This window comes from Hydractinia symbiolongicarpus, chromosome 3 (assembly GCF_029227915.1).
Source record: "Hydractinia symbiolongicarpus strain clone_291-10 chromosome 3, HSymV2.1, whole genome shotgun sequence".
NCBI classification, from domain to species: Eukaryota; Metazoa; Cnidaria; class Hydrozoa; order Anthoathecata; family Hydractiniidae; genus Hydractinia; species Hydractinia symbiolongicarpus.
Genome location: NC_079877.1, coordinates 28,559,132 through 28,585,174, shown reverse-complemented (window position 1 = coordinate 28,585,174; position 26,043 = coordinate 28,559,132). Strand labels below are relative to the sequence as shown.

General features: G+C 37.1%; 1 protein-coding gene across 1 annotated transcript in view; it reads right to left on the bottom strand.

Annotated features, from left to right (window-relative positions):
* The window catches only part of LOC130636660 (uncharacterized), a 50,678-nt gene that overhangs the window by 5,753 nt on the left and 18,882 nt on the right, over positions 1 to 26,043 (bottom strand). Inside the window, exons 27-68 of the mRNA XM_057446453.1 lie at positions 25,073 to 25,576; positions 24,515 to 24,772; positions 23,956 to 24,399; positions 23,485 to 23,870; positions 23,188 to 23,380; positions 21,996 to 22,862; positions 21,571 to 21,907; positions 21,162 to 21,403; positions 20,583 to 20,768; positions 20,027 to 20,239; positions 19,648 to 19,809; positions 18,598 to 19,246; positions 18,271 to 18,491; positions 17,588 to 17,878; positions 16,014 to 17,510; positions 15,551 to 15,838; positions 15,289 to 15,408; positions 14,853 to 15,134; positions 14,485 to 14,691; positions 13,929 to 14,351; positions 13,333 to 13,686; positions 12,897 to 13,233; positions 12,049 to 12,788; positions 11,262 to 11,909; positions 10,958 to 11,185; positions 9,998 to 10,240; positions 9,063 to 9,518; positions 8,506 to 8,810; positions 7,847 to 8,137; positions 6,506 to 7,366; positions 6,299 to 6,410; positions 5,695 to 6,120; positions 5,071 to 5,223; positions 4,543 to 4,931; positions 3,846 to 4,082; positions 3,166 to 3,363; positions 2,711 to 2,914; positions 2,265 to 2,441; positions 1,694 to 1,819; positions 1,209 to 1,385; positions 844 to 1,068; positions 80 to 283 (exon numbers count right to left, since the gene is read on the bottom strand). Coding sequence (XP_057302436.1) covers positions 80 to 283; positions 844 to 1,068; positions 1,209 to 1,385; positions 1,694 to 1,819; positions 2,265 to 2,441; positions 2,711 to 2,914; positions 3,166 to 3,363; positions 3,846 to 4,082; positions 4,543 to 4,931; positions 5,071 to 5,223; positions 5,695 to 6,120; positions 6,299 to 6,410; positions 6,506 to 7,366; positions 7,847 to 8,137; positions 8,506 to 8,810; positions 9,063 to 9,518; positions 9,998 to 10,240; positions 10,958 to 11,185; positions 11,262 to 11,909; positions 12,049 to 12,788; positions 12,897 to 13,233; positions 13,333 to 13,686; positions 13,929 to 14,351; positions 14,485 to 14,691; positions 14,853 to 15,134; positions 15,289 to 15,408; positions 15,551 to 15,838; positions 16,014 to 17,510; positions 17,588 to 17,878; positions 18,271 to 18,491; positions 18,598 to 19,246; positions 19,648 to 19,809; positions 20,027 to 20,239; positions 20,583 to 20,768; positions 21,162 to 21,403; positions 21,571 to 21,907; positions 21,996 to 22,862; positions 23,188 to 23,380; positions 23,485 to 23,870; positions 23,956 to 24,399; positions 24,515 to 24,772; positions 25,073 to 25,576 — 14,861 coding nt within the window. The remainder of the gene's footprint in view (positions 1 to 79; positions 284 to 843; positions 1,069 to 1,208; positions 1,386 to 1,693; positions 1,820 to 2,264; positions 2,442 to 2,710; positions 2,915 to 3,165; positions 3,364 to 3,845; positions 4,083 to 4,542; positions 4,932 to 5,070; positions 5,224 to 5,694; positions 6,121 to 6,298; positions 6,411 to 6,505; positions 7,367 to 7,846; positions 8,138 to 8,505; positions 8,811 to 9,062; positions 9,519 to 9,997; positions 10,241 to 10,957; positions 11,186 to 11,261; positions 11,910 to 12,048; positions 12,789 to 12,896; positions 13,234 to 13,332; positions 13,687 to 13,928; positions 14,352 to 14,484; positions 14,692 to 14,852; positions 15,135 to 15,288; positions 15,409 to 15,550; positions 15,839 to 16,013; positions 17,511 to 17,587; positions 17,879 to 18,270; positions 18,492 to 18,597; positions 19,247 to 19,647; positions 19,810 to 20,026; positions 20,240 to 20,582; positions 20,769 to 21,161; positions 21,404 to 21,570; positions 21,908 to 21,995; positions 22,863 to 23,187; positions 23,381 to 23,484; positions 23,871 to 23,955; positions 24,400 to 24,514; positions 24,773 to 25,072; positions 25,577 to 26,043) is intronic.

Below are 26,043 nucleotides of genomic sequence, written 5' to 3'. Positions count from 1 at the left end.
TTCGTAGGTCACTGTGACCTATAAACAGGATCCCCAATTACATTCAACTGACGATAGATTGGAGAATAATAAAACATACAGCATTTCGTTCGGCATCAGCTAGCTCTTTCTTTTGCTCCAGCAGTTCCTTGTTAATTTCATTGTTCTGTTTTTTCTTCAATCCTTCTTCTTTTAGTCTTCGTTTTTCAGCGAGTCTTTCTTTTAGTTTATCCCCCTGTTTCAGCTGTTCAGAATCCATTGTTTCCATCAAGTTTGCTAGTTGCTGTTGGTGGACAGCGAGAAGCTATGATAGAAAAATAGTTTAATATAATCATGTTCTCATGTTCTTGTTGTATTCAATAATTCATGTGGAAGACGCAGAATACATGAAGGCTGTTGCCATTATATGGACATGAAGGTGAATGAACACGCAAGAAAGAATATATGAGTTTAACTGCTCTACTTGTGTCAGATATTACCCATAATGATGTGCGAGTTACAGATGCGTCTCTTAGGTACTATTATTCACGTGTTTTATCAAGAAACTACTTTATCAAATACTAAACTACGCTATCAAGAAATTAATGGAATCAACACAAAATAAGCATTTAGTGAAAAATTGCAGTAACCGGCCCTACAACAGGTTTCTTTTAAAAACATGTAATACATCCTGCAAAGAAACACGTTGTGCCCCGTGCGCGAATGATTCGTGTTATTGATTAATTGGGGATCAAACAACTTTCCAAGTCTTACTGAATTTAAAACGTTTTCCCGCATTTACGTGAATTTTAAAATCAGTTTTCTGTGAAGGTTGCATACGATCAACAAAAGGACCTTTTATTTTATAAAGATAAAAATTAGTACCCTCTGTGTCTCATCTGATGACAAGTCTGACCTCGATGCCAACTCCGCCGCTTGACGATTTTTTATCTCGCGCAGTGCACGCTGTCGATATTCTTCAAACTCTGCAAGAGCTTTCGCTTCTTCGTCTTTTTCTTCTCTGTCAAGTTTGCTGTGTAACTTCTCTAAGTCTTCTTGTTGAGTATCTCGCAACGACTCGATAAATCTTTCCTGTTCGTTCTTTAAAGCCTACGATACATAAAGCGTCAAAATCATCTACACAAGCGCAACAATATTTCGCATTAAAGTGAAACGATTGACTGTAGGTTGTAACAACTGTGATAACAACGAAATTAAAAATAGGAAGGAAAAATAAACTGTGTTCTTACTTGTTCTTCAGCCGACTGTCCAGCGACGACATTGGGTATGACAATATGATCAACACCAGTTGGTTTACTTTGTAAAGCTAACTTCCTTTGTTCTTCTAAAATTCGCTGAGAAGCTTCTTCCTGTCCTTGACGTTTCACATCATTTTGACGACGATTCTTACGTGCTTCTAATTTTGCCTAGAAGAAATAATAAAACGGTCAACGGAAGTTTTTAAACAAGCTCTTTAAAAATGTAAGTTTAGGATAAGGGAAGTTTGGGTAAAGGAAGATATGCTACATAATTTCTGATGATATGTGCATTTTCTTCTAGTACCACTTTTAAAAAACTGATAAAAGAGAATATAAAAATTCAGAACATCCCGTTTTTTATATTACGATCCGAACAACAGAACATCCAACATTACTAAATAGACCAAAAAAATTAACCGCAAAGTTTTATAACATTAAAAGCATTGAATAACAATAATAAATAAACAGTGACATACCTTTAAATCTTCCAGATTCTTTGCACGTTTTTTGTCCAAGCTGTCAATAACAGCATCATTATCTTTTCTCAGTTGATCAACAATGGCTTGAGCTGCAGAAGAATCCACATCGTATTGTTGAACCATCTGAAAGAGAAAAGATGTGTTTTCCTAACGTGCATAAGCTCTCATCAACTACGGGCTTCGAATATGTGTATTAATCCGCGCAATCTTTTTAACAACAAAAATCACATTAAGCTAACTTTCCGTAACTGGCACATTCATGTAACATTGTTCATTGCTTGTCATCAGAAGTTCAAATAATTGTTAATTTACTGTCCTTGGGGATTTCATCGGTTGGCTTTTCCTCTCCAGACTGTAACTATGTTACATTACCGCTAGTTATACGTAAAGCATTGCTCTTACTTGATTGCCTTCCACACAAGCCGGTTAACGGGCAGTAGAAGGATCCAAATGGAACTGACAACACTACATTTAGAGTTTGACGGAGTGGGGACTCGAACAATTACAAGTCTAATGCGCTGCCACTACACCATCTAAAATGATTTAATTTTTAAGTATCGATAATTACCTGGTCAAGCAAGTCACGATGAGCTTGACGCAATGCATCTTTATGTTCCCCATTTAATTTTTTGTTGATCTCAGCACTTTGTTCTGCTTCTTCAGCATCGAACATTGCCTCCAATACTTCGCATTCGCGTTCGTGTTTCTTGTCTAATTCAGAAACATCTTTGCCATTCTTCAAGGCCTGAAAGATAAGAATTAAGAGTGACAAATTACACACCATCTAGAAAACACACATAAAATTTGAAATTCTAACGAATCTTTTATCGAATATGAGTCAACGTTACGCTAAAGAATCACCAATCACCATCACTATCATAATCACCATTCTGCAAGTTGTGTATGTTTGTGAAAACATAACATTAAAACCTAACCTTACACACAGCAAACTTAATTTGGTTCTGATGATAATTTAAACATGTAAAAAAGAATTAATGCAAAAAAAATTCTAACCTGCTCCCTTTCAAGCTCTTGTTTAGCTCTCAGCTGTTTCATTCTCTCCTCTTTCCTTTTAGCAAGTTTGTCATGGAATGCAGCCAGTTGAGCAGCTTTCTTCATCTCCATATCACGCTCCATTTTTCCATTCATCTCCAGCTCTCTGTTCATGAGATCTTGAGCTTGGTCAGCGAAGAGAGAACCATTCTCAACGAGTTTATCCTTTAAAAGTAATTTTAATATTTTTCTAATTAATTTGAACGTAACATATCATTAAAGATAACAAACCAAGATTTTTGAGGAAACTTTAGATTTGGAAAAAATTGGGAGATTTTTAGACAGAGAACCGTTTAAGTAGATGCAACCAGTTACTTAATAAAATCTTTGATAAAACAACGCTCTACTTATATGTACTGAAGGATAACCCCTTGCCATTGTTGACTTCGTAAACAAACAGAAACAGTATGACTTACCATCTGTCTTGAGAACTTATCACTCATAAGGTTACCATATTCCTTCGCATCATTGCTAGCCAGCTCCGCTTCACCATCGGCTTGTGCTTTGCTTTTCTCAAGAACAGCAAGATCTAGTGCGCTTTGCTGTGCTCCTATCTCTGCTGGTAGATTCGCTATGGAATCTAGTTCTGCCAGCTTGATGTTGTTTTGCAAAGCCTGAGTAAAAGTATAGCAATTCGTTTAACATGCTATCCTGATTAAAGCATCATTAATATTGTTTACACTGAATAGCCTCTTCAGGTCCAATTGGCACTGTCACCAATCAGGGTACCACTAATAAAGTCCTAATGCACTTAAAGCTGCTACTTAAACCACCAAAGTGGTGAAAGCACAGCAACTCAACTAGACAATCCACGAAGAGATCGGTTCTATTCTTATGCTGAACAGAAAGGATGGATTCATACTTTATAGTCTGTAGCATGACTTCGATGGAGATTAAACTCACGGCCTTTCGCACTGGAAGCGAACGCTCAAGAATACCAGTTCATCTTATGAACCAAGCAAACAAGACATATTGCGCTTGCAAGGAATTTTTCAGGCGTAAATTTACTACCTTATGGAAAGGTGACAGTTTTTGACCGTTACCGGTTGAATTTTACATTAAAAATCCTCAAAAAATAAATTTCTTCAGCACTTACTAGCTGCTCATGTTTCCACCTCAATGCGTCAATTTTTTTCTGTCTCTTTTCAGCGAGTTTCTCGATCAGCTCTTGCTGTTCTTTGTCTTTATCCTTCATAAATAACTCCTCCATTTCCATCAACTGTTGATTGTGTCTTTCCATAATGGCACTGATCTCGTTAGGATCCATAACACCTGCTAATTGGTCCACCAATTGTTTTGCCATGTCACTCATCATTTCTTGCCTTTCAGCCTCCTTAAATTAGCGAAACAAAACACAATAGAATTATGCAAAATAACGACGTAGTAAATTATAAACCTGGATTGTTAAGTTATTGCACTATCCTGCATTTTCTGATATCCCAGAAAACTGGATTATTTTAAAATTAATATAGATTCTCAAAATAAGGGTATTGTTATTATGTTCACAACGTGTTTGCAAGCCAAAGATAGTAGCTGGAAGGGTGAATTTTCGTGGATTTTTCCGCGGATTCACGACTGGCATACCTTAATTTCTAAGAACATATGATTAAACCTATTTAATTTTATTCTAGTAAATTAATTTATGTTTCTTTGCATTTAAAAATGTTTTTTCATAGACTATAAAGAACATTTCAGGACGAGTAGATTTTATTTATAACAACTACAATTTTAGTTAACCCACGTTAATATTCTTCATTCTAAATGTTTTTTTTATCATTTCGGAACATACATACCTTTTTATCTGAAAATTCTCTCATTGCTCTATCTTCTTCCTCTCTCAATTCTCCTTCCAACTGCATGCGTTCTGCATTCATCGTCTGCAGTAAACTACCAAAATCACCAGCTTGAAACTGCACACCAGCTCCCATTCCCGGACCACCAGCACCTTTCATTCGCTGTGCCATGTCCAACGATATGTTTCCATTTTGACCATACGTATATCCTAATGCATTGGGTCCACCTGCAGGCAGTTCTCCTGTAACGCCGATTCCAGCCGCTTGAGTATTTGGCATGCCACTCCACATACCCTGTTGAAATGCCATTGGGTTTACTCCTGGGTAGCCAGCACCAACACCAGTGCCAGCATACTGATGGCTAGGCAAACCACCCCATGGTGCTGCTCCTATAGATTTAAAGTAAAGTAAATAACATTTACATGGCTAAATTAAAAACCAACAGCCTACAGTGTATTTTCATGAAAAGTTTCAAAATCAAATTCTTTCTCAATTTCTTCAAGGGGAATGTGTTACATTTACTCATACCTGGCGTTACACCACCTGGTATAGGCTGTAGAGCACCACCATATCTGTCTAACAATGTTTGTAGCGTTCTTTGCAGTTCTGCTTCTCGAGCTGCAGCTCCTCCTGTTAACGCATATTGCATGGATGGGTCCTTTACAACACCTTGCTGGGAACCTTCAAAGAAAGCAAGTACCTTAGAAATTGACTTAGAAATTAAATATCACCAACAATTTGCAATTGAATCACATTTCATAGAGGGGTTTAATTACATAAAATTGTTGTGTTCATTCTGTACGTATATTTGTTATCGCAAATGAGACTTTGAATTTTTTTGCAAAACTATCATAATTATCGCAGCCTGACCCTAAGAACAGCAAGTAAATACAAAGTACTTTTCACGAAATTAGTTTTGTTATTAACGTCGTGGTGGCATTGCTGCTACAATCAACACTTTCTTAATTTGCAGCTTTCCATTTTAAATCTCAAGCATAGAGGTCAGTTGTGACGTCATTAAACAAATTCTTTTTTTCCGAATACTGCATCCATTTTTAAGAATGAGGAAAAAACGCAAAAAAATATTTTATAGAAAATAAATTCGACTATTATGGTTGAAGAACTTTTAGTATAGATAACAGCGGGACCTACTTTCTGTTTGCATGTTCTCAGTAAAGTGCTCTTCATTAGCTTGCATTTCAGCAGCTTTTTCTGTGGCTTGAGCGAGTTTAGATACATCCAAATTTTCAAGCATGTTCTTCAATCCTTCACTTTGTTGTGAGATGCGGTCATAAAAGCCGCGAAGATCTGCTTGATGTCGTGCCAATTGCGACGAAATGTGCAATGTTTGATCTTCTAATTTATCATACATAGTTCTAACATTAAAATTTTCTAACAATCCGTTTTCACTTCCTCCATATTGGGTAGAATATGGTTCAATGTTGCTCACCGCTCCCTCTGGATCTCCTCTTGGCCCAAGACCATCTGGATTGTCAGCAATACCAGGTAAGGGAACAACAGGAATGGGTGCACCAAGGCTCTTATACTTAGGTCGCAAAATATTCAGTGGATAAATACCTAAAATATGTCATGGTTAGTATATCTTAACAACTTAAGCTGACACCTTAAGAGTCGTTTTACATTTCAAAATCTATAAAAATTAAAGTAGTCTAAAAGTGACCTCCATTTTGTGTTGTTATCTTACATACATAGTGAATTCGACTTTTACAACAATTAAAAAGATAATGTTTCGTACCAATAGCTTGTGGTCTCCAGAGTATAGCCAATAAAACGAGCAGTAAAATAAGAACAAACATTACACCAATCACAGCCCAAATGATGTCCCAGTTTGGAGCTACATTTCGTACCTTAAAAAAAGACACAATTTCCCCTTTATACAATTGTTAACATAACATATTTCTAAAGAGGAGAACACAAAAACATACTAACGAATCTTACTTACATGTTTTGGACCCACACTAAACATAGTGAGAATAACAGGATCTTGTGCACCCATACGGGCGGGACAAGACGATCCCAGTTCTGGAACAACAACAATGACTTCACGTTGATGAACAGCGTTGTCGTAAAATACAAATTTTCCTGGTTCGGAGAAAACATTTGCAAATGTTGAGATCGTGAGGTTCGTCTTTTGGATCAGCAAATGCAACTGTCTGAACTGACCATAATCAAAGTAAGGATTTGTGTTGAACAAATGATTCTTGCTGTAACGTGGATAGTTACTCGCCGATCTATTCTCTGCATTCACATTAATTGAAAATATCACAACTTGACCAACATTGATGCAGACAACAGGAGCTCTAATACCAGGTACTGAAGCATCACCAACATACGTGTAACTTAGGTCCCGTCTAAACCTTGTAGTGTTCAATGTTGGCGTGCTCTTTCTGTTTAACAAGTCGATAATCTCACCATTATTTTTTGGTAATATACCAAACACACCATCAGTATTAAAATCAACGATTTCAGATTTCCTTGGTACATAGTCAAAATCATTGATACCGTATTCATTCTTAATAGGAATGATCGTGGTGTTTCCAGATCTGTATGTGATAATCATATTAAGAAGGCCAGTATGATGACGTTGCAACTTTACCTTAGGTGCTTGAAGCTGACATGTTGCGTTACATACTTCATCAAGTACTGTGTATTCTCGACAAGTGCAGCGACCTTCGGTCACGTTAAAATTTCCTCCTGCTGTTCCACAAGATGGCGTGCAGTAATCCCCAGGAATGTCTTTTGTGTTGATGCAATTTAATGAGTTAGATTCTCGCGCGTAATTTCCAGAACATCTCTCAGCCACCTTGAAGAGATTGTTATAAAATTAAACAAGTTACTAATTAGTTGTACCAATGATTTCATGTTCTTTCTTTACCTCAAAACCAGAAAAAGGAAGCCGTACAATAACAAAAACAAATAGGTTATTATGGAAATCTCAAAGCTCAAGGCGGGTGGTCGAATCGATAGACGTCGATCGATTCGACCACATTCGTTTGAGTGGAAACCCGCCTTTAAATTGCAAATAACTGCACTCTACCGCTATTTCAAATAACTGCTCTCCGTTGCAGATATATATTTTTGCCACGACATATATATATATTCGCATCAGAAAATAATTAACGAACTATTACGAAATAGCGCTTTTGGATTTTTGTGCATTCCCCCAAATGGCATAATCAAACATAGGCTAAATCCTCTAATGAAGGCCTCGCCTTTTTCATGAGACTTCTTCAGGTTAGCGTTCAAGGTGCTAAATAGAGAATTTACCGCATCAGCAACTTACAATGGGTTGACAAGACTTGTCACTATTTCCTTCTGCTTGTTTTGCATCCACGACATCATAGTAAATGAATCCACTCTCACACTCGCATGAACCATCAGAAACTTGAAATGATCGGTGCAATCCAATACAAGTGCACTTCACCTGACCAGGTTCTGCTAGTGCACTGCTTCCGCAAGGACGACACGCTTCCATCCCTTTCAGATTGTTGAACGTGTTTTCAGGACATGGTAGACAGTCGCTTGATTTAGTTCCCTTGGTTACGTTACCATACATGCCTGGTTGGCAAGGCACCTATTATTGCACACATTGTGGAAGGATGAGTTTACATATTTTTACACTTTATAGAAGATACACTATTAAACTAAGGATGAATACCACATATTTTTTTCACTGACATATTGCAAAGCCGTTGTCATTGAAAATTGCTTCTCTTTACTGTTGAAAACTTGTTTCTCTGCGAAAAAATGTAATTAAACCTTGTTGAACCCTTTTTTATTTTTTTTACTTTGTGCGAAAGTTAAGAAGTAGTAGCCAGTCAAATCACTACACAAAATATTTCAACAACATGTGGTGTGCTCTTTTAAAACTGTTTTCAGGTAGATATATTTTTATATCATCACCACATAATTGTCACACTAACTATAAAGAAGTTTACATACCCCTTCAACAGATCTTGCAGGACAATAATATCCTCTGGGACATGGAAACTCATAAGGATCTTTTGTTCCCAGTGGGCAATAATAACCTGCTGGGCATTCAGTGCAATTTAATCTTAAAACATGGTTTCCATAAAATCCAGCAGGGCACACCAAACATGATTCCTCCACAGATGTTCTGTTACCCTCTGTCGCTACTGCTTTAAAACCAAGAGGACATATGTGTTGGTGGGAGCTTTCTGGAGGACAGTAAAACGGATACTCACAACGAAAGGGAGCATCTGTTGCATTTGGACAGAAGTAACCACCTATGTATGTCATAGTAGAAATAAAAAACAGTTGTAAAGATTGAAAAATATCCTCAGAATATACTTCTAAGCTCTTTGGTAAACATGTTACAAAGTGTGACAAAATTTAATAATTTATCTACAGCGACACGGATTGAAAAGTTATACAAGGCAAACAAATAAACAAATAAGTTAAGAACCCAACCCAAACAACTACAAGAAGACACGACAGTTTAGTTTAATAGCGCATTAAAAACAAACACAACAACTCACCAGGACATGAGTTAGGCTTTCCAGTTTGTGCAGGACACCAGAAGCCACCAGGACAGCCTTGTGGTATTGCGGCACCATCTGTTATATTGTTTTGACAAAAGGTTCTTGAAGGACATGGAATACCGCTGTAATTGGTAGCAGCAAATGGACAGTAAAATCCAGATGGGCAAGGAGTACACTGATCGGCATCCCATGCTCCAGGTAAGATTCTTCTTCTTCCAGCAGGACACCATACAGGGATCTGACCCTCAGAACAATATCGACCCACCGGACAGAGTGTCGTATTGTAAGTGGACATCCCCTTTCGATGACACCAATAACCAGATGGACAGGGGAAACAATCGGATATATTTTGTCCCCATTCTTTGTCACGATACGTTAGGATGGGACAGTCAATAGGCAAATGTCCTCGTGGACAGTACTTACCACTAGGGCATGGATGAATGCGGGAATCACCTAAAGAAACGTAAGCAGGGATAAAGAATAGCAATGACTAAAGAAAAAATGACGCGCCTAAATGAGAATAAAACACACAGCGAAAGCAACATTAAAATATTTTTTTGTGGAAAAGGTATCGCGAGGTATATATCTATATCTATGCCATAACATATAAATGGATGTCCGTGGATACAAACGAACTTGTCACTGCACCGATTGTTTAGATTGGATATCCATTGTTTACAATTATGGAACAGTTGCATTTTGCAGAATCATTTTCTGTATCCTTTTAGTTTAAACTAGTCGCTAGAACGTGCAACAATCAATAAAAACACGCCCTTCGCTACTCCGGATGGACGGACGGAAAGACAGATAGACGGACAGACAGACTTACGGCGAGCATTATAATATAGGTTATTGTGCTATACATGCACCCCAGTCACATACAACAATAATAGTCATTTCGCAAAAATGCTAAAAATAGCAAATATATTCACCTTCGAAACATTCCTGACCAGCAGGACAAGGCCAGCAATCATCTTTAGATCCAACACCACCATAATAATCTTTAAAAGTTCCATTTGGACAACCGACTGGTACTATGGTTCCCAGAGGACAATACACACCCGGTGGGCATGGACCAGCTTTGGTTATGTTAGAGTCCGTTTCATTCGAAGGGGTTGGTGATAAACTACCAGCCTGACACCAATAACCTGCTGAGCATTTTCCAACAACAGTACCTATTAAAAAGAAATACCTTAATATTAGCAAAAAAGATTGTGGTTTTATCATCCTTAATCTAACAAACCTACACGGACGCTAACTGTATATTTGAAGTGTGGTTAGAGTGTTTTTCACTAGAAACATTCTGAGCTATAATTAACAAAAACTAGCTTTCCACAAAGAAATAAAAAAGATTTTGTCAACAACTTCATCTTTAATGATGTTGCCAAAACCCTTTACGAAAAACTGTTTTATAAATTTTAAATTGTTTACTAGCTTAAAAAAGACTTTTATCTTAACCGGTTGAAACATGTTCAAAAAATTGTACTGTATCAAATCCATTTAATTCAATTCTGAATTGCATTAGGACAATCTACTTAGACTTTGTAGTAGATAAATAAAGCTTATTCAAGAAAGGTTTGACATAATTTCGAACGATAAAATCCCATTTTTAGGGAAAAAATTTAAAAAGAAGTCAGGTTACTTAGGTTGTCAAACTAAACAAAATTATTCTCCTGTTATTATATTGTACTGGTTTAGATATTTCATAGCAATTTAAGGGGTAAATTTGAGTAATGACCCATATTTTTTGCTCATTACTCAATTGTGGCAAATTGCCTTGAACACCGGCAAGATAACATAACTAGACAGAAATGTCGTTATTTCATGTAATTGAAAAACAATAACAAAATACAGCCAAATGACCATTAACAAAAGTCTTCTCCTATGTTTACCTGTTTTGCAAAAACTTCCTGCAGGACATGGAGGACAATCTCCTGCAGTTACAAGTCCAGTTTTGTTTTCAGAAAAGGTTCCATTTGGACACAAGATCGGAATTTCAGTTCGACTTGGACAGTAATATCTGGGAGGACATTCAACAAGTTCAGAAACTTTATTCTTACAATAGTATCCAGCTGGACAGTCGATGCAAGAACTCTGCATACGACTTGGTTGGTATGTACCTATCAATAGAAATAAATAAAAATAATAAGAACAATCAAAAAAGGATAATTACTTTGTAAAACGATACTAACGAACCTCTTTCACATTCTCTCGGTGTACTGGTGCCATTAGGACAATAATGGCCCACCCAGCATGTAAAGTTACGTGGTGTCGGCACAGTGTTGTTATACCCACTTGGACAGTACCATCCCTCTTTGCAAGCTTTAGTGCTTTCAGTTAAGCCACTGCGATCACAATAGAAACCAGGCTTGCACGGATAACAATCAGAAGCGCTTTTTGCACCCCTGTTGTCTCTATAAGTTCCAAGAGGACATTCTTTGGGTGAAAATGTGCCCGTTGGACAGTAATGACCAGCTGGGCACGGTCCATTTAAAAGGTAACGTGGATGGCTAGCATTTGGTGACTTTGTTGCCGCACCACCTTCGCAATAGAACCCTTCTTCACAGAAACCATCTGGATATTTGTTACCACGTCCTTCACAATACATACCACGGGGACAATCAGCACACGCGCCATCCAAACTGACATCACTTCTGTTGTTATACGTACCAGGTGGACATGGTTTAGCCATACCTCCAGGACAGTAGAAGCCAGGTTTACAGTGAATTGGTTTTGACATGTTATAATCGGGACACATATAGCCCGGTTCACATAAGGTACAGTTTCCCTGAGCTCTATTAGCTTGATATGTGCCTGGAAGACAACTTCTCTCAACGTGGGTACCTAAAATAAAGTTAATAAAAATAAAATTCCTCAATTTAAAGGGAAGCTATTGTTACTCACAAATTCACTTCTAATGAGACTTCTTCTTAGCACATATACTCCAGCATTGGAACAAGCATATAAAATTAGGATTCCATACCTTCTGGACAGTAAAATCCCTTTGGACACATGTAGCCACGTACTCCATCAGTAGGCCTGGGTGTATAAGAAGCAGAAACACAAACATAACCCGCAGAACAATTTGGAGGGTTTGTTATTTCTTTTGCTCCAATCATATCACAATACTTTCCAACAGGGCATTTGTCGCATTGGTCCCAAGAACGTAAGCCTAACTTTCCAGAATAATAACCTCTACGACAAGGCTGAGGGTCTGCTGTACCATTCGGGCAAAAGAAACCTTTTGGGCATATATCATTGTAAAAACTGAACATCCATTTCGAAGCGTTAATATACTTGATAGGAGTTGGTGATTTGGCAGCTTTCAAACAATAATAACCAGCATAACATTTTCCAGTAGGTGCAGATAATCCGTCTGTTTCGCAGTACGTTCCATTAACACAATCTAGACATTGGACTATGCTTGCAAAGCCAGCATCAGGACCAAATGTTCCAGCTTTGCAGGGATACAATTTTTTGTAGGATGTGCCAGCTGGGCAGTAATGACCAGTCGGACAGTGTTTAGGTGTAACTACAGGCCCTTCTGATGGATCGCAATAAAAACCAGGTGGACATTCTATACACGAATCTTGTGTGGAAGCATTCTGGTACGTACCATTGCCACAGGGGATAGGATATGGTGACCCTGTTGGACAGTAGTGACCTGGCAAGCAAGCAAAGGCGGATGGTGTTGCAGAAGATTGACCACCAGGACAATAATATCTTAAACGAAAAGGGAAACATGTAATTGGAGAAGACAGCATAAATTACATTTAAATGAAAATAATAAATTAAATTTAAATTAAATTAGTCACGATAGGTAGTAATTACCTTGCAGCACATTGATCAGTTTCTCTTGATAAACCTTCTGTTTCACAATACCAACCAGCTGTGCAATTCATACAATCACTTTCCTTTTCATTATTAGTATTATTCGAGAATTTGCCAGCTGAACAAGACCGAGGAGCAGGAACTCCTGAAGGACAATAGTGTCCTGTTGGACAATCGACTTGTCTTGGAGTTGTTGACTTTCCAGTGCAGTAATACCCAGCACTACAGTTTCCAGATGGAGATTCCAAACCAGCATGTTGACAGTATTTACCTGCTGGACATTCTGTTGGTTTTGCACTTCCTTTGAGACAGTAATGACCTACCGGACATATATCACCTACAACGTTTCAAACAAAGAATGAATTATAAAAACGCACATTTTAACAGTTAGTGTAATTTCTATTTTCTTGCACGCTAAACTTAACATAGATGTTACCTCTAGTATCGTTAAATGATGGGCAAACACAACCATAAGGCTTGTAACATGTTGAATTAACTGAAGTTGCCTTTGTTGGATCAATGCTGCCATATACACCTGGTCTTGATAAACGTGCTCCCATACGACAAAAGAAACCAGCATCACATTCACCATTTGGTGTTACTCGTCCATATCCTTCACAATAGAAACCAGGTGGACACAAAGTACAAGCATGTAAACTTGATTGGCCTGTTTTGTTATTAAAACTGCCTGGTGGACAGGGATACTGGGTGGAAGTTCTTGTGCCATTTAAACAATAGTGGCCCACTGGACAATCATATGGTACAATGGTGGATGCATTGCAATATTTACCTACGAAACAAAAAACAAGATCCACAAAATTTAATTTAGTGGACATTCATATAATATTACGAAAGCACTAAGTTTTTCGAAGAAAAAAACAGTAACAAATGACGAGTTGGAAAATGCCCTGATGTAAAAAAAACAACGAAAGTGTTTATCTTTTAAACGATAAACGATTATTTTTCTTTGGTTTGCAAGTAACACCATATACTTGTTTAAAATTCTGTCTGTACACAACCAAGAATACATACCGGCTGGGCATAACATGCACGTGCTTATTACTCCATCAACATTTGAGTAAGATCCTTCCTCACAGGGAATTGGTGTAGATGTATTCCCTGGACATTTATTTCCTTTTGTACACAAGCCACCAATTCCTTTATGGCCCAGTCCAGTTGGAGCTTTTGTGTCTACACCTATTTGGCACCAATATCCTGGATCACAAATACCATTTGGTTTTGACAATCCGCTTTCCTCACAGTAAGAACCTGCTGTGCAGTTTGTACATTCAGAGATATCTTTCAAACCAAGCCTGGCTCCATATGTTCCTGATGGACACGGTTGGGTATTAAAACCAGTATTACCAGGACAGAAGTAACCTTGTTGACATAAATCTGCAGCTACTTGTCTTGTACACATATAGCCTGGTGGACAGATTAAGCATTCCCAAGCACCTGAAAAATAATGATAATGTATTACTTAAAATAAACACATGTTTTTACTTATTCAGTCCCTTCAAGAAAAATACATCGACAAAAGAGTAAATGTTATAAACTTCAGAAAGGACTCAAGAAAATATTTGAATACCTGTATTGTTCATGTATGTTCCATTTCGACAAGGTTGTGGTTTTGTTGAGCCTGGTGGGCAGAATGTACCTACAGGACATATATCACCAGTGGTATTGTCACTAGGGTTCATAACTTTAGCACCACCCAGACAGTAATATCCACGCTGACATAAACCAGTCACGTTGGTTAAACCTGGTGAATCGCAGTATGTTCCAGGAAGACATGCTAAAAACAATTACCATTTTAATTACGTAGTCTTTACATGGATTCGAGATTGGGTTTTAAACCACATTGTAAGAGAATTGAGCTTATATGTAGTTTCTCAAATCAGAAATGTTGAAACTTAAGAAGCAGTATCTACAATAGCTTAGAAAAATAACATTTACCTAAACAGTCTTTAAATTGTGATTTCTGCTCAAATGGTTGGTAAGTTCCTTCAGGACATTTCTTAGGGGAAAGTGTTCCTTTTAAGCAATAGCTTCCATTTGGACATTTCATGCCATAAGACCTCCCATCTGGTGTGGATTCAGTAGATCCACTTATGCACCAATAACCAGACTCACACTCTTTGAAAGGTTTTGTTGCACCTGATGTAGGGCAATACCAACCAGCTGAACATGGTGTACAGCTGGATGCATTATGAAGACCTGTTGAATTACTAAACGTTCCTAAAAGTATGAAATAAAGGAGATGATATATAGTCAATTATCTGCACTAATATATTCTGTTGCAAGGAGCTGAATAAAGAATAAAAACTCGTAATTGGCTGTATTATGAAACCAAGATGGCTATGGCTATGTAATTCTAGAAAAACGATTTCACCTATTGGACAATCTGTTCCTGATGATGATTGTTCCTGACAATATTTCCCTTCTGGACATATATCACCTGATACTACATCAGTTGGTGTGGGCGTAGATGCACCTGATTTACAGAAGTAACCTGAACAACAAAATATTACAAAATAAAAGAGATAGTATTACTGGTACGCGAAGAAATCACGTAAATGCTCACATAATAATAAATAAACATCTTAAATTACAGGCTTCTGTCTTATCCCTTTTTCCAACATAAGATTTCTCACCAGGTGAACATGGTCCTGACACAGTTGTATTGCCATGACCGCCACAGTAAAAACCAGGATCACAAGGTGAACAATCCTTATCAGATTCCAAACCAACTTGATCACTGTATGTTCCAGGTAAGCAAGGATATTGACGAATCGAAGATGTGTTGGAGGGACAGTAATAACCAGGTGTACAGTTGCGTGGTTGAATGACACCTTGACCAGGTGGTAATAGAGTAGGATCACAAGCAAATCCACGTGGGCATACTCTGCATCTGTGGCTGCCTTTTTCTGGTTGATATTCACCTGTACAGAATTCGAAAAGCGGACATAAAACAATATTTTATTTAGAAGGTTCTTGAAATTTCAGATTGCTTACAAGCGATAATGCTACAAAGAATAAAGTACATCAACCATGACCTCTATATCAATTAATTAATATGTTGTAAATATGTAGAAACACAATATCAAGATAATATACCTGCCGGACACGGTAATGGAGAACCTGTTCCTGTGGGACAATAAAATCCTCTTGGACATTCCACTGTATCATTTCTTGATGATCCTGATGGACAATAAAAACCTTGGAGACATTGGAATATAACTTCTGTCATGCCAAGGTTTGGGCAATAAAACCCAGCTGTGCAATTTTCACAGTAGTCTCTCTTCAATTTAGGACCAAAGGATCCTACGGGACATTGTTTTTCAACTAGAGTCCCTTCTTCGCAATAATGTCCTCTTCTGCACTCCCTAGGTGTACTTGATGTTGAACCCCAGTCACAATAATAACCTGCAGTACAATTGCCAACTGGTAAATACAATCCTTCATTATCACAATGTTTTCCTCGGTCGCACAATGTTGGTTGAGAAGAACCTTTTGGACAATACGATCCTTGTGGACATATGCTTCCAGTTTGATTAACTGAATAGATTGGACACGTGTAAATATCTGAACTATTGTGAGCTATGTTTGTATAATTAACAGGCCGGGGACTGTAAGCTCCACTTTTGCAAAAGTAACCTTGGTCACAGAAATCATCAGGTATTTTGTTTGCATAACCTGCACAATAAGAACCTCCAGGACATGGAAGGCAGTCTTGTGGTCTAGTTGCTTTTGTTTGGTTGTTATAAGTTCCTGGCGGACATGGAAACGGAGATGTGGTGCCAGACGGACAATAATATCCCATTGGACATTCATTACCATAAGACTCTGCAGTAGGGTTAGGTAAGACAGCGCGTCCTTTACAAAAATAACCTGGTAAACATGTTCCATTAGGAGCTGGTAAACCATATGTTGCACAGAAACTCCCTCCTTCACAATCTGTGCATTCATTCAAGTGTCCCAGCTTAGCTCTATTGCCATAAGTACCAGGTGGACAGGGAAGAGCTTGGGAATACCCAGATTCACAATAATATCCTTGCGGACAAGGTCCTCCACCTTCTGACTCATTATGTGGATTTGGTGTTATAGCTCTGTCTTCACAGTAATATCCTATATGACATTTATTTTCAGGATAAGTCATGGCTTCACGATCGCAATAATATCCTGGTGTGCATGGATGACATTGATTGTGACTTGATCTTTTTGTTTCATTACCAAAGTAACCTTTTTGACATGGATATGAAGTGTAGGTTGTGGTTCCATTTGGACAGTAGTATCCTTTAGGACAAACAAATGGATTGACAACACCGTGAGTAGTACTGTTAACACCACTGGCGTTAAGCTTGTGGGCTTCAATAGGATCACAGTAATATCCGTCAGGACATTCTATACAGAAACCTTTTTCTGAAAGTGGTTGGTAGGTACCTGGGGGGCAAATACTATGTAAATGACTTCCAGTGGGACAATAGTGGCCTGGTTGACATCTTTTATCTGCTGGTTCAGGATATATTTCCCCAGTAGGACAATAAAAGCCTACAGTGCAGTTTCCACGTGGTTCAGGTAATCCAGATCTATCACAGTACATTCCTGCAAGACCTAAATTGAATAATAGTAGAGGAGAATACTTCATAAATTGATTAGCTTGTTAACATTATCCAAAAACAGTATCTTACATGGTATGCAAGCATTTCTGTGTTCGTTACCAAACCCACGTGCAAAATATCCAGCTTCACAAGCTTTTGGTGTTTTGCTTCCAGCTTCACAAAAATGTCCTGGGGGACAGGTATCACCATACGTTTTATTTACAGGTTTTTCTTCTATTGTACTCCCATTACAATAATGTCCTGCGCCACAAGGTCCAGACTCCTTAGATAGATGGTTTCCATTACAATAAAAACCAGGTGTACAAGGACGAGATGTTTCAGAGCCAGGAGGGCAAAATGTTCCAAATGTACACATGCCGCCTAATAAATATAAAAGCATGTTGTTGACCCTATGGTTTATATATAAAGAGCAACATCTTTAAGGAAAACGACTCATAGGAATTAATCTTTCTCCGGATCTTAAATCATGAAACTGGTAGAAATAAATTTATATATTTTAAAAACGTTTTTTTTAATAGTTTAATGGCCGAAAGTTACTTAGGATTAGAGGTGTATGGTTTATTTCTAATCCATTGGTAAATATCTCTTGTTTAAATTTTTCATTTTTTGTGTTGTTTCCTAATAATCGAAAAAAAAATCGAATATTGTAACTGCTGAAAATCATTTTAGAAAACCACAAAACTACAACCTCTTAAAAAAAAATTAAAGCAAGTGGCTAAACAGATGAAGTCTTGTAAAATGTTCATAATCACCTATACGTGACAAAGGACAAAGACCAACAAATGATTTATTTCCAACTGGTTTGTCTGTCCATGACCCACCGCTGCAGTACCAACCACCAGCACATAAACTAGTTGGATTGGTATTTGCAACTCCTCTACAAAATGAACCTGGTGGGCATGATTTGCAACTTGATAGAGATGAGCCTGTTGTAAAGTTCTTAAAAGTTCCTTCAGGACAAGCCAGCTTAGATCTAAATATTTTGTTTTAATAAATTAGAAAACAGTATGTTTGATCAGAAAACTGACAGTAAACAGCAATAAAAATTAAAATATGTACGAAAAATAATAATAACATACCCATTCGGACAATAATATCCGGTTGGACATTCAGTAACATTGTTTGCTCCTTCTTCACAGAAATGACCGGACAAACATGGCAGACACTTTGATTGCTTTGTTATGCCGTTATATGTACCGGGTGGACATTTATAAGGTGTTGATGTCCCATTTGGACAGTAATGTCCTATAGGACATGGACCGTAATCCGGTGTTGTTGTTGAAGGGTTTGGCACTTTTGCACCTTTTCTACAAAAGTAGCCAGCATGACATTTTTCGGTTGGAGAAGATAGACCATCTGATTCACAGTAAAATCCATCTTTACATGGTATACAATCTGAGAGGCTCTCGCCATGAGTTTTGTTATTAAGTGTTCCTGCAGGGCATGGAATGGGTGACGAAGAATTACCCTGTGGACAATACGAACCTTCTGGACAAATACCAGCTGTACCTTTATGACCAACAGAAGGTGTGGCAGTATCAGAACCATTTAAGCAATAGAATCCTGAACTACATGGTCCAGATGTAGAAGTAGCATTTAAGATATCACAGAAATGACCAGCTGTACAGCCTAAACATTCAGCAGCTGATGATAAAAAGTGAGATGGGTTGAAGGTACCTGTTGGGCATGGTTGTAGGTTCTTTCCAGTCTTAGGAGGGCAAAAGAAACCTAAAAAAAGAGCTTTTTACTTCAAAATCAAAAAACCGAAATAAGAATTTTGATTTTTGGTGAATTAAAATTTTAGGTAGATTTGGTAAAAAAATTAACTTTGATTTGATATCAATGTTAATTCATGATGACTTATTAAATATACAGGATTTTAAACACGGTGGAATGTATAATGTAATAGTTTGAAAAAGCTGTCCTGTCTACTTGCTGACTTTTACCGAGTGCTTATGCAAGTTAACGCTGACAGGCACTTATTAAATCCAACTTTTTTAAAATATTAAAAATACATTTAATAAAACAATGAGAGAAAAAAATTCAGTACTTTTACAGTGTTACATAAAAGATATACACTACACAAATAAATAAATAAATAAATATATACAAGCCTTGGAAATACAAACCTGGTAAACAAGGTGTTGGTGTGATCCGGTTAATGCAAAAATATCTTTCAGGACAGTCGTAGCATACACTTGCTCCTGTATGATTCATGTAAGTACCTGGTGAACACTCCTTTGGTTCAGCACTGCCAGAGGGACAATATGCACCAGGAGGGCAAATGTTACCTGTAACAACATTGGAGTTATTATATTCAGAGAAAGTGATTAATACCCAGTGACTTAACAAATTTAATATCTATCTGTGTTCATGCAACCAAAAATCGTCTAGCAGATAGAAAGAACCAAGATCCATAAACTTGAAACTTTAGAACTTCAGATATATACATAAAACACAGAAACAAAAATAATAATAAAAATGTTAGCAAATCGAAAATTTTTTTACCATTTATTCCTCTTGGTTTTGATGTTGTTGAGTTTGATAAACAATAATATCCTGCACTACAATTTCCAGATGTAGTATTTTGACCATGATGTCTGCAAAATTGTCCTGGTGTACAATCTAAGCATTGGGTCTTACTACCTATTCCAAAGGAAGGGTTGTATGTTCCTCTTGGACATGGTAATGTTGCAGTTGCACCAGATGGGCAGTAGTAACCTTAAGAAAGATTAGCCATAATGTGACACAGCTGGGTAATTACTATCAGTTAAAAAAACAGAGGGTGCATAGAAATTAAAAAAAAAACTTTTTGACCATCAAATCTAGCAAAAATGTCCTTAGCATTATAAATTAGAAAATAGTTTTGGTATGCAGTTCAAAGGTGACAAAAAACAACTGAAATAGATGAAGAAAACAACAAATAATGTAATAAGTGGTAGTCATTAAAATATAAGAAAAAACCTTTGCCTTGTTTATGGAAAACCCCTTTTTTAAAAAAAAAGACTTAGGACCACACTAAAATCACAAAGTAAATAAATAACAGAGAGGTTTATGTAATAACCTGGTGGGCACTTTATTCCTGTTACACCATCATCAGGAGCTTTTTTACTAGAACGACCAAGACAATAATATCCCTTCTGACATTCACCAGACCATGTATCTAATCCTGTGCCCTCACAGAATTTTCCACTAGGACAATCCGTACATTCTCTTTCTATGTGCAATTTATCTCTCGCTCCGTAAGTACCTACAAGAAAAAAAATAAAAGTTGTATTCAAAATATTTATAACATTTAATGCAATTTTTCATACCAAAAGATAAAATATAAGGAGAAAGTTTTTTGCATTAAAAGTAGAGGGAAAAGTCATGAAGTCATCTCACATAGTGATTCTAACTAACAAGTTCTTAACCTACTTTTGTATGTTGGCGTTAGAACTTTTTAAGACTTGAAGAAAAGAATTGGGAAAGCTTTTCCACAATTTTAATGAATGTACTGAAATTCTATTATTTTTTTGTAAAAGAAGGTATTTTCACAACATTTTAACAGCAAGTTTAGATTTTAGTGACTGAAAAATAAAACAATACATAATAACAAAAAATAAAATTTTAACAGAAATACTACTGCAAGACAGAAGATTACCATTTGGGCAAGGATATTCTCTTCCTGTTTTCATTCCTTGCGGACAGTAATAACCTCGCGGACAAGGTGTTGGAACTTGCACGCCATGACTACAGTGAGTGCCATTCAGAATGAGACCATTACAAAAGTATCTTTCAGGGCAAATTTTACAGCTAGATCTATAGAATTTGTCTTGATATGATCCAGTAGGGCATGGTAATTCCTTTATGCTACCTTCTGGGCAGTAATGTCCAGGAGTGCATCTATAGCAAGAATATAAATAGAGTTTATATGTTTGCCCTTAAAAAGACATTTACATCTACAAAGAGAGATTTTTTTAAGAGATAAAAATCATGACAAATTATAAAAAACTTTCAGTCAATAATAAAATCAATAGTAATTCAGTTGCGTAGAACACAATGATAGGTACCTAAATTTCTCTGGTGTACTTGTATTTTGACCAGATGGACAATAGTATCCAGCGCTGCAGTTTCCACTTGGTCTTTTCATTCCCCACTCACTACAAAATTGGCCAGCCTCACAATCTGAACAATCACCTGGGCCTTTATTTCCTATAGCAGATGAGTATGTCCCAGGAGGGCAACGCTTTGGGACAGAGGTAGCCACTGGACAATAACTTCCAGCAGGGCAAATATTACCAGTAATATCATCTCTTGGTGCTTTTATTTTTGCATTGATTTTACAATATGATCCTGCCTCACATGGACCAGTAACATTTGATAGACCTGGAGTTGCACAGTAAAACCCTAAAATATAAAAGAAACACAAAATATAAAAGAAACACATTGATAATACACAGTTTTATTTGATTGACTTTTTAAACAAATAACGTACCTGGTGTACAGGACTTAGGTTCATTTGATCCTTTGGGACAAAATTGACCCCTCTGACATTGGCCTCCTGTCGAAATGTTAGAACAATAACAAGTATCAATAGTTGAATTCCCTAAATCAGTTGGCTTAGCTGACCAAGCTCCTCTGCGACAGTACCATCCTGGGTCACAATAATCAAAAGGCTTTTCAGCTCCCGAGCTTGGACAGTATTTTCCAGGATCACAAGGCATACATTCTTTTTCTGTCGATTTTCCAGACTCATTGTTATACGTTCCAGCTGGACAGGCATGTGCGTATGGATGTGATGTTCCACTTGGGCAAAAGTAACCAGCTGGGCATTTCATTGTGCAGGTAGTAGTGTTTACAGGGCAGTAATACCCAGCACAACACTTCTCACATTCAGTCTGGCCTGTTCTACTGTTGAAAGTTCCTTTCCCACAAGCTAACGGGTATGAAGTGCCCTCAGGACAATAATGACCAGTGGGACATGGACCTCCAGATGATGTCACTGTTGGTGGGTTGGAAACCTTCGATCCAAATAAACAATAGAAACCAGCATTACAAGGACCAGAAGAATTCATTAGACCCTGACTCCCACAAAAGGAACCAGGATTACAGAGTTGACAGTCAGTAGCTTTCGCCAAATGAGTCTTGTTACCAAATCGTCCTCTTGGACATGGCTTTGGCACCGATGTATTCCTAGGACAATAGTTACCGAGTGTACATGGTCCCCCTATACCTGTATGATTCGTCTCAGGTCTGGCTGTATTTGATCCTAATTCACAGTAGTAACCCTCGTCACAGGTAGCTTCAGGTGAAGTTGCATTGTAGTATGGACAGTACATCCCAGGTGTACAAGGCTGACAGGCTATTTAAAATAATAACGAATTATTGCAATAGCATAAACACAGATACATGTTTGTCTAAATTTTTACAGAAATCCAAATGCCATCGCAAAAAGGCTAATTTTTAACTTTGCAAATCATGCAAAAGATTGAATAATACTTTATTGGAAAACATTTTAAATTAACAATTTTTTAAGTTTTTGAATAACCCTATAATAGAAAGTTGAGAACCTGCCTAAAGTTACTGTCATTGGAAATTTTAAATCTTGAAAAGGTTAATTGTTTTAAGCTAAATAATAGCTAGATAAAGCTATATAATAAAGAATCATGTTCAATATTGCAACTTACATGATACATTCTGAAGTCTTTTATCACCGCTGAATGTTCCTGGGGGACAGGACTTCCAATCAAAACCCGTTCCTCCTGGGCAATAGAATCCTGGTGGACAGTCAGCTGGAGATAAATGATCGCCAACACAATATGATCCAGAAGGACAAGGCCAACATTCCTTAGCTAAAAAATTAGGCATGTAAAAACCATCCTGAAAAATAAAAAATCCACTTATTAGGATACAACAAAAAACACATTATTCTACACTATGTAAAACGCTAGCAAACAATATACAATGGTTAAAAAACAACTTACTGGACAAGGTATTGGTAATTTTGTTCCTTTGGGACAAAAATGACCAGGTTTACATCTTCCTGCTGTTGCTGTATCGTTGGGTTTTGCAAACACTGCACTTTTTTCACAGAAATACCTCTCATCGCACAGTCCAGAAGGATATTTTAGACCCATTTTTAAACAGTACATTCCTGGAAGGCATTGAATGCAATCTGTCATCTTTGCCAAACCAGTTCCATTATTAAATGTTCCTGCAGGGCATCCAACTGGAGTTGCGGTGCCAGGGGGACAATATGATCCTTCTGGACAAAGTCGACCTGTCTTTCCATCTGTGGGTGTAGGTGTCCAGGAGCCTCCAATACAATGATAACCCTCATTACAAATTCCAGTCCATGTTGGTGAAGAACCTAAAACAATAGTAAAAGATTGATTTTATTACATATGTATTATGTGTATCAATAAAAAACATTGAGCTCAGTAAGACATTCCTACCATGGCAGTATTTTCCAGCAGGGCACATTAGGCAATCAATCGGATTGGTTAATTTTGTCTCATTGCCATATGTACCATTTGGACAACCGAATTCAGTAGAAAACTTTGTACCATTTGGACAATAAAAACCAACAGGACATTCATATGCAGTATAATCAGATATGGGAGCATTTTTTCGATCACAGTAATATCCTTCAACACAATGTTTACATTTCCACTGTTTTGTCAAATCTGTCCAGGTTCCAGATTCACACTTAACTTGCTCTGGTGAACCTTCTGGACAATAATGACCTTGTTGACATGTAAAAGATGGTGGGTCTTTTTTATTCTGACCAGGTGGACAATAAAAACCGGGATCACAAGGTCCTGTAGGTCTTCTATTTCCAGTGCCACCACAGTATTTGCCAACCTCACACAACGCACAATCATTTTCTTTCTTGTTTCCTAATAGATTTTTTTTAAATTATTTTTGGCATCTATTTTTTACCATATCAGACATTTGAGCACTTTTTAATTATATAATTACAATTTTAATTGAATGATTACTGTATATACATACCTGTTGCATTAGAGTATCTTCCACTGGGGCATGCAATTGGAAAATCTGTACCTATGGGGCAATAACGTCCAGCAGGACAAACATCGCCACCGCCACCTCCTGGTTTGGCAGTTGAAGAGCCACCAGTACAATAATAGCCAGCATCACAGGGTGCGGTATAATTAGAATTTCTTTTACCAGAACAATAAAACTTGCCAGGACAAGCATATGGTCTAGCCGATCCTTCTGGACAGTAAAAGCCACTTGGGCATTCTCCACCTAAAAAGTTGATGACACTATTACACAAAATGTTTTAAGGTCTAGTATGTTTCTAGAGCCACTTTAGATTCTGCTGTCCAAACAAGCAACAATTTTTTTTTTAAAATAAGGTATGTTATAATGCAATACTTGGGGGTAAGTTACTTTCCACATAACATGCTGCACTGAGTATATATACAAACACCAATTATATTTTGGAGCAACTATCCTCATGTGGTATCATAATCTAGTAATTGTTGTGAATCAATTTTACTAAATTAAACAGTTAAAGTTATCTAATGTTATATTAGATTAGATTACCTGTTATATTAGATGGAAATGAACAATCACCAGTTTTAACATCATACAGCTCAAGAGGTGTTGAGGTTTTTGCACCTTTTAAACAAAAATACCCAGGAGAGCATTTTCCTTCTGGTCGAACTAACCCGTCATTTGCACAAAAGTGACCAGGTGAGCAAGGGAAACAATCAGTGATATTTTTTCCATTTGTCTGATTACGGAAGGTTCCACTTGGACAAGCAAATTGTTTATCGTACTTTGTTCCATTTGGACAAAAATGTCCCTCGGGACAAGAATATGGTGAATAATCAGATATATTAGCCGGGCAATAATAACCAGCTAAACATGGCCAACACTTTGAAGCTCCACGGACTGGCATATAAGTGCCTGGTAAACAACCAGGCGGAAATGACGTTCCTTGAGGACAATATTTTCCAACAGGACATGGACCACCCGATGAATTTTCAGTAGGAATGCTTTTTGTCTTTGCTCCACGTAAACAGTAGAATCCAGAATCACATTGACCTATTTACAAACCAAATAATGAAATAATAATGACGATGGAAATGTTAACTTATGGTAATCAATTTCCACGAATTTTAAGGAATGGTTTAGCTTTTATTTGCCATGCTAGCGTGGGATAGACAGGATATATTTATGACCTTGACCTTCCAAAAAATCATGGTCAACCCTTGATATCAGAAGGCTCAAAATTCTTGACAAAAATAATCAAAATGATTCATTCGCAAAAATATTTTGGGGAAATATCTTTCCATGGCTGATTTGAATATTTCTCCCAAAAATGCATTTTATTAACCTCCTAAAATAATTGTTATTAAAAATTAACTTAACATAATTAAAGTGATTGTATAACTAAAACAAGCATTGTTTCATCTTTGATGAAATAGAAAATAATATACCTATATGAGTGATACCATAATTTTATTTAAAAATATTCTCTTATAAAAATATGCAAACCATGTCTGTCTATC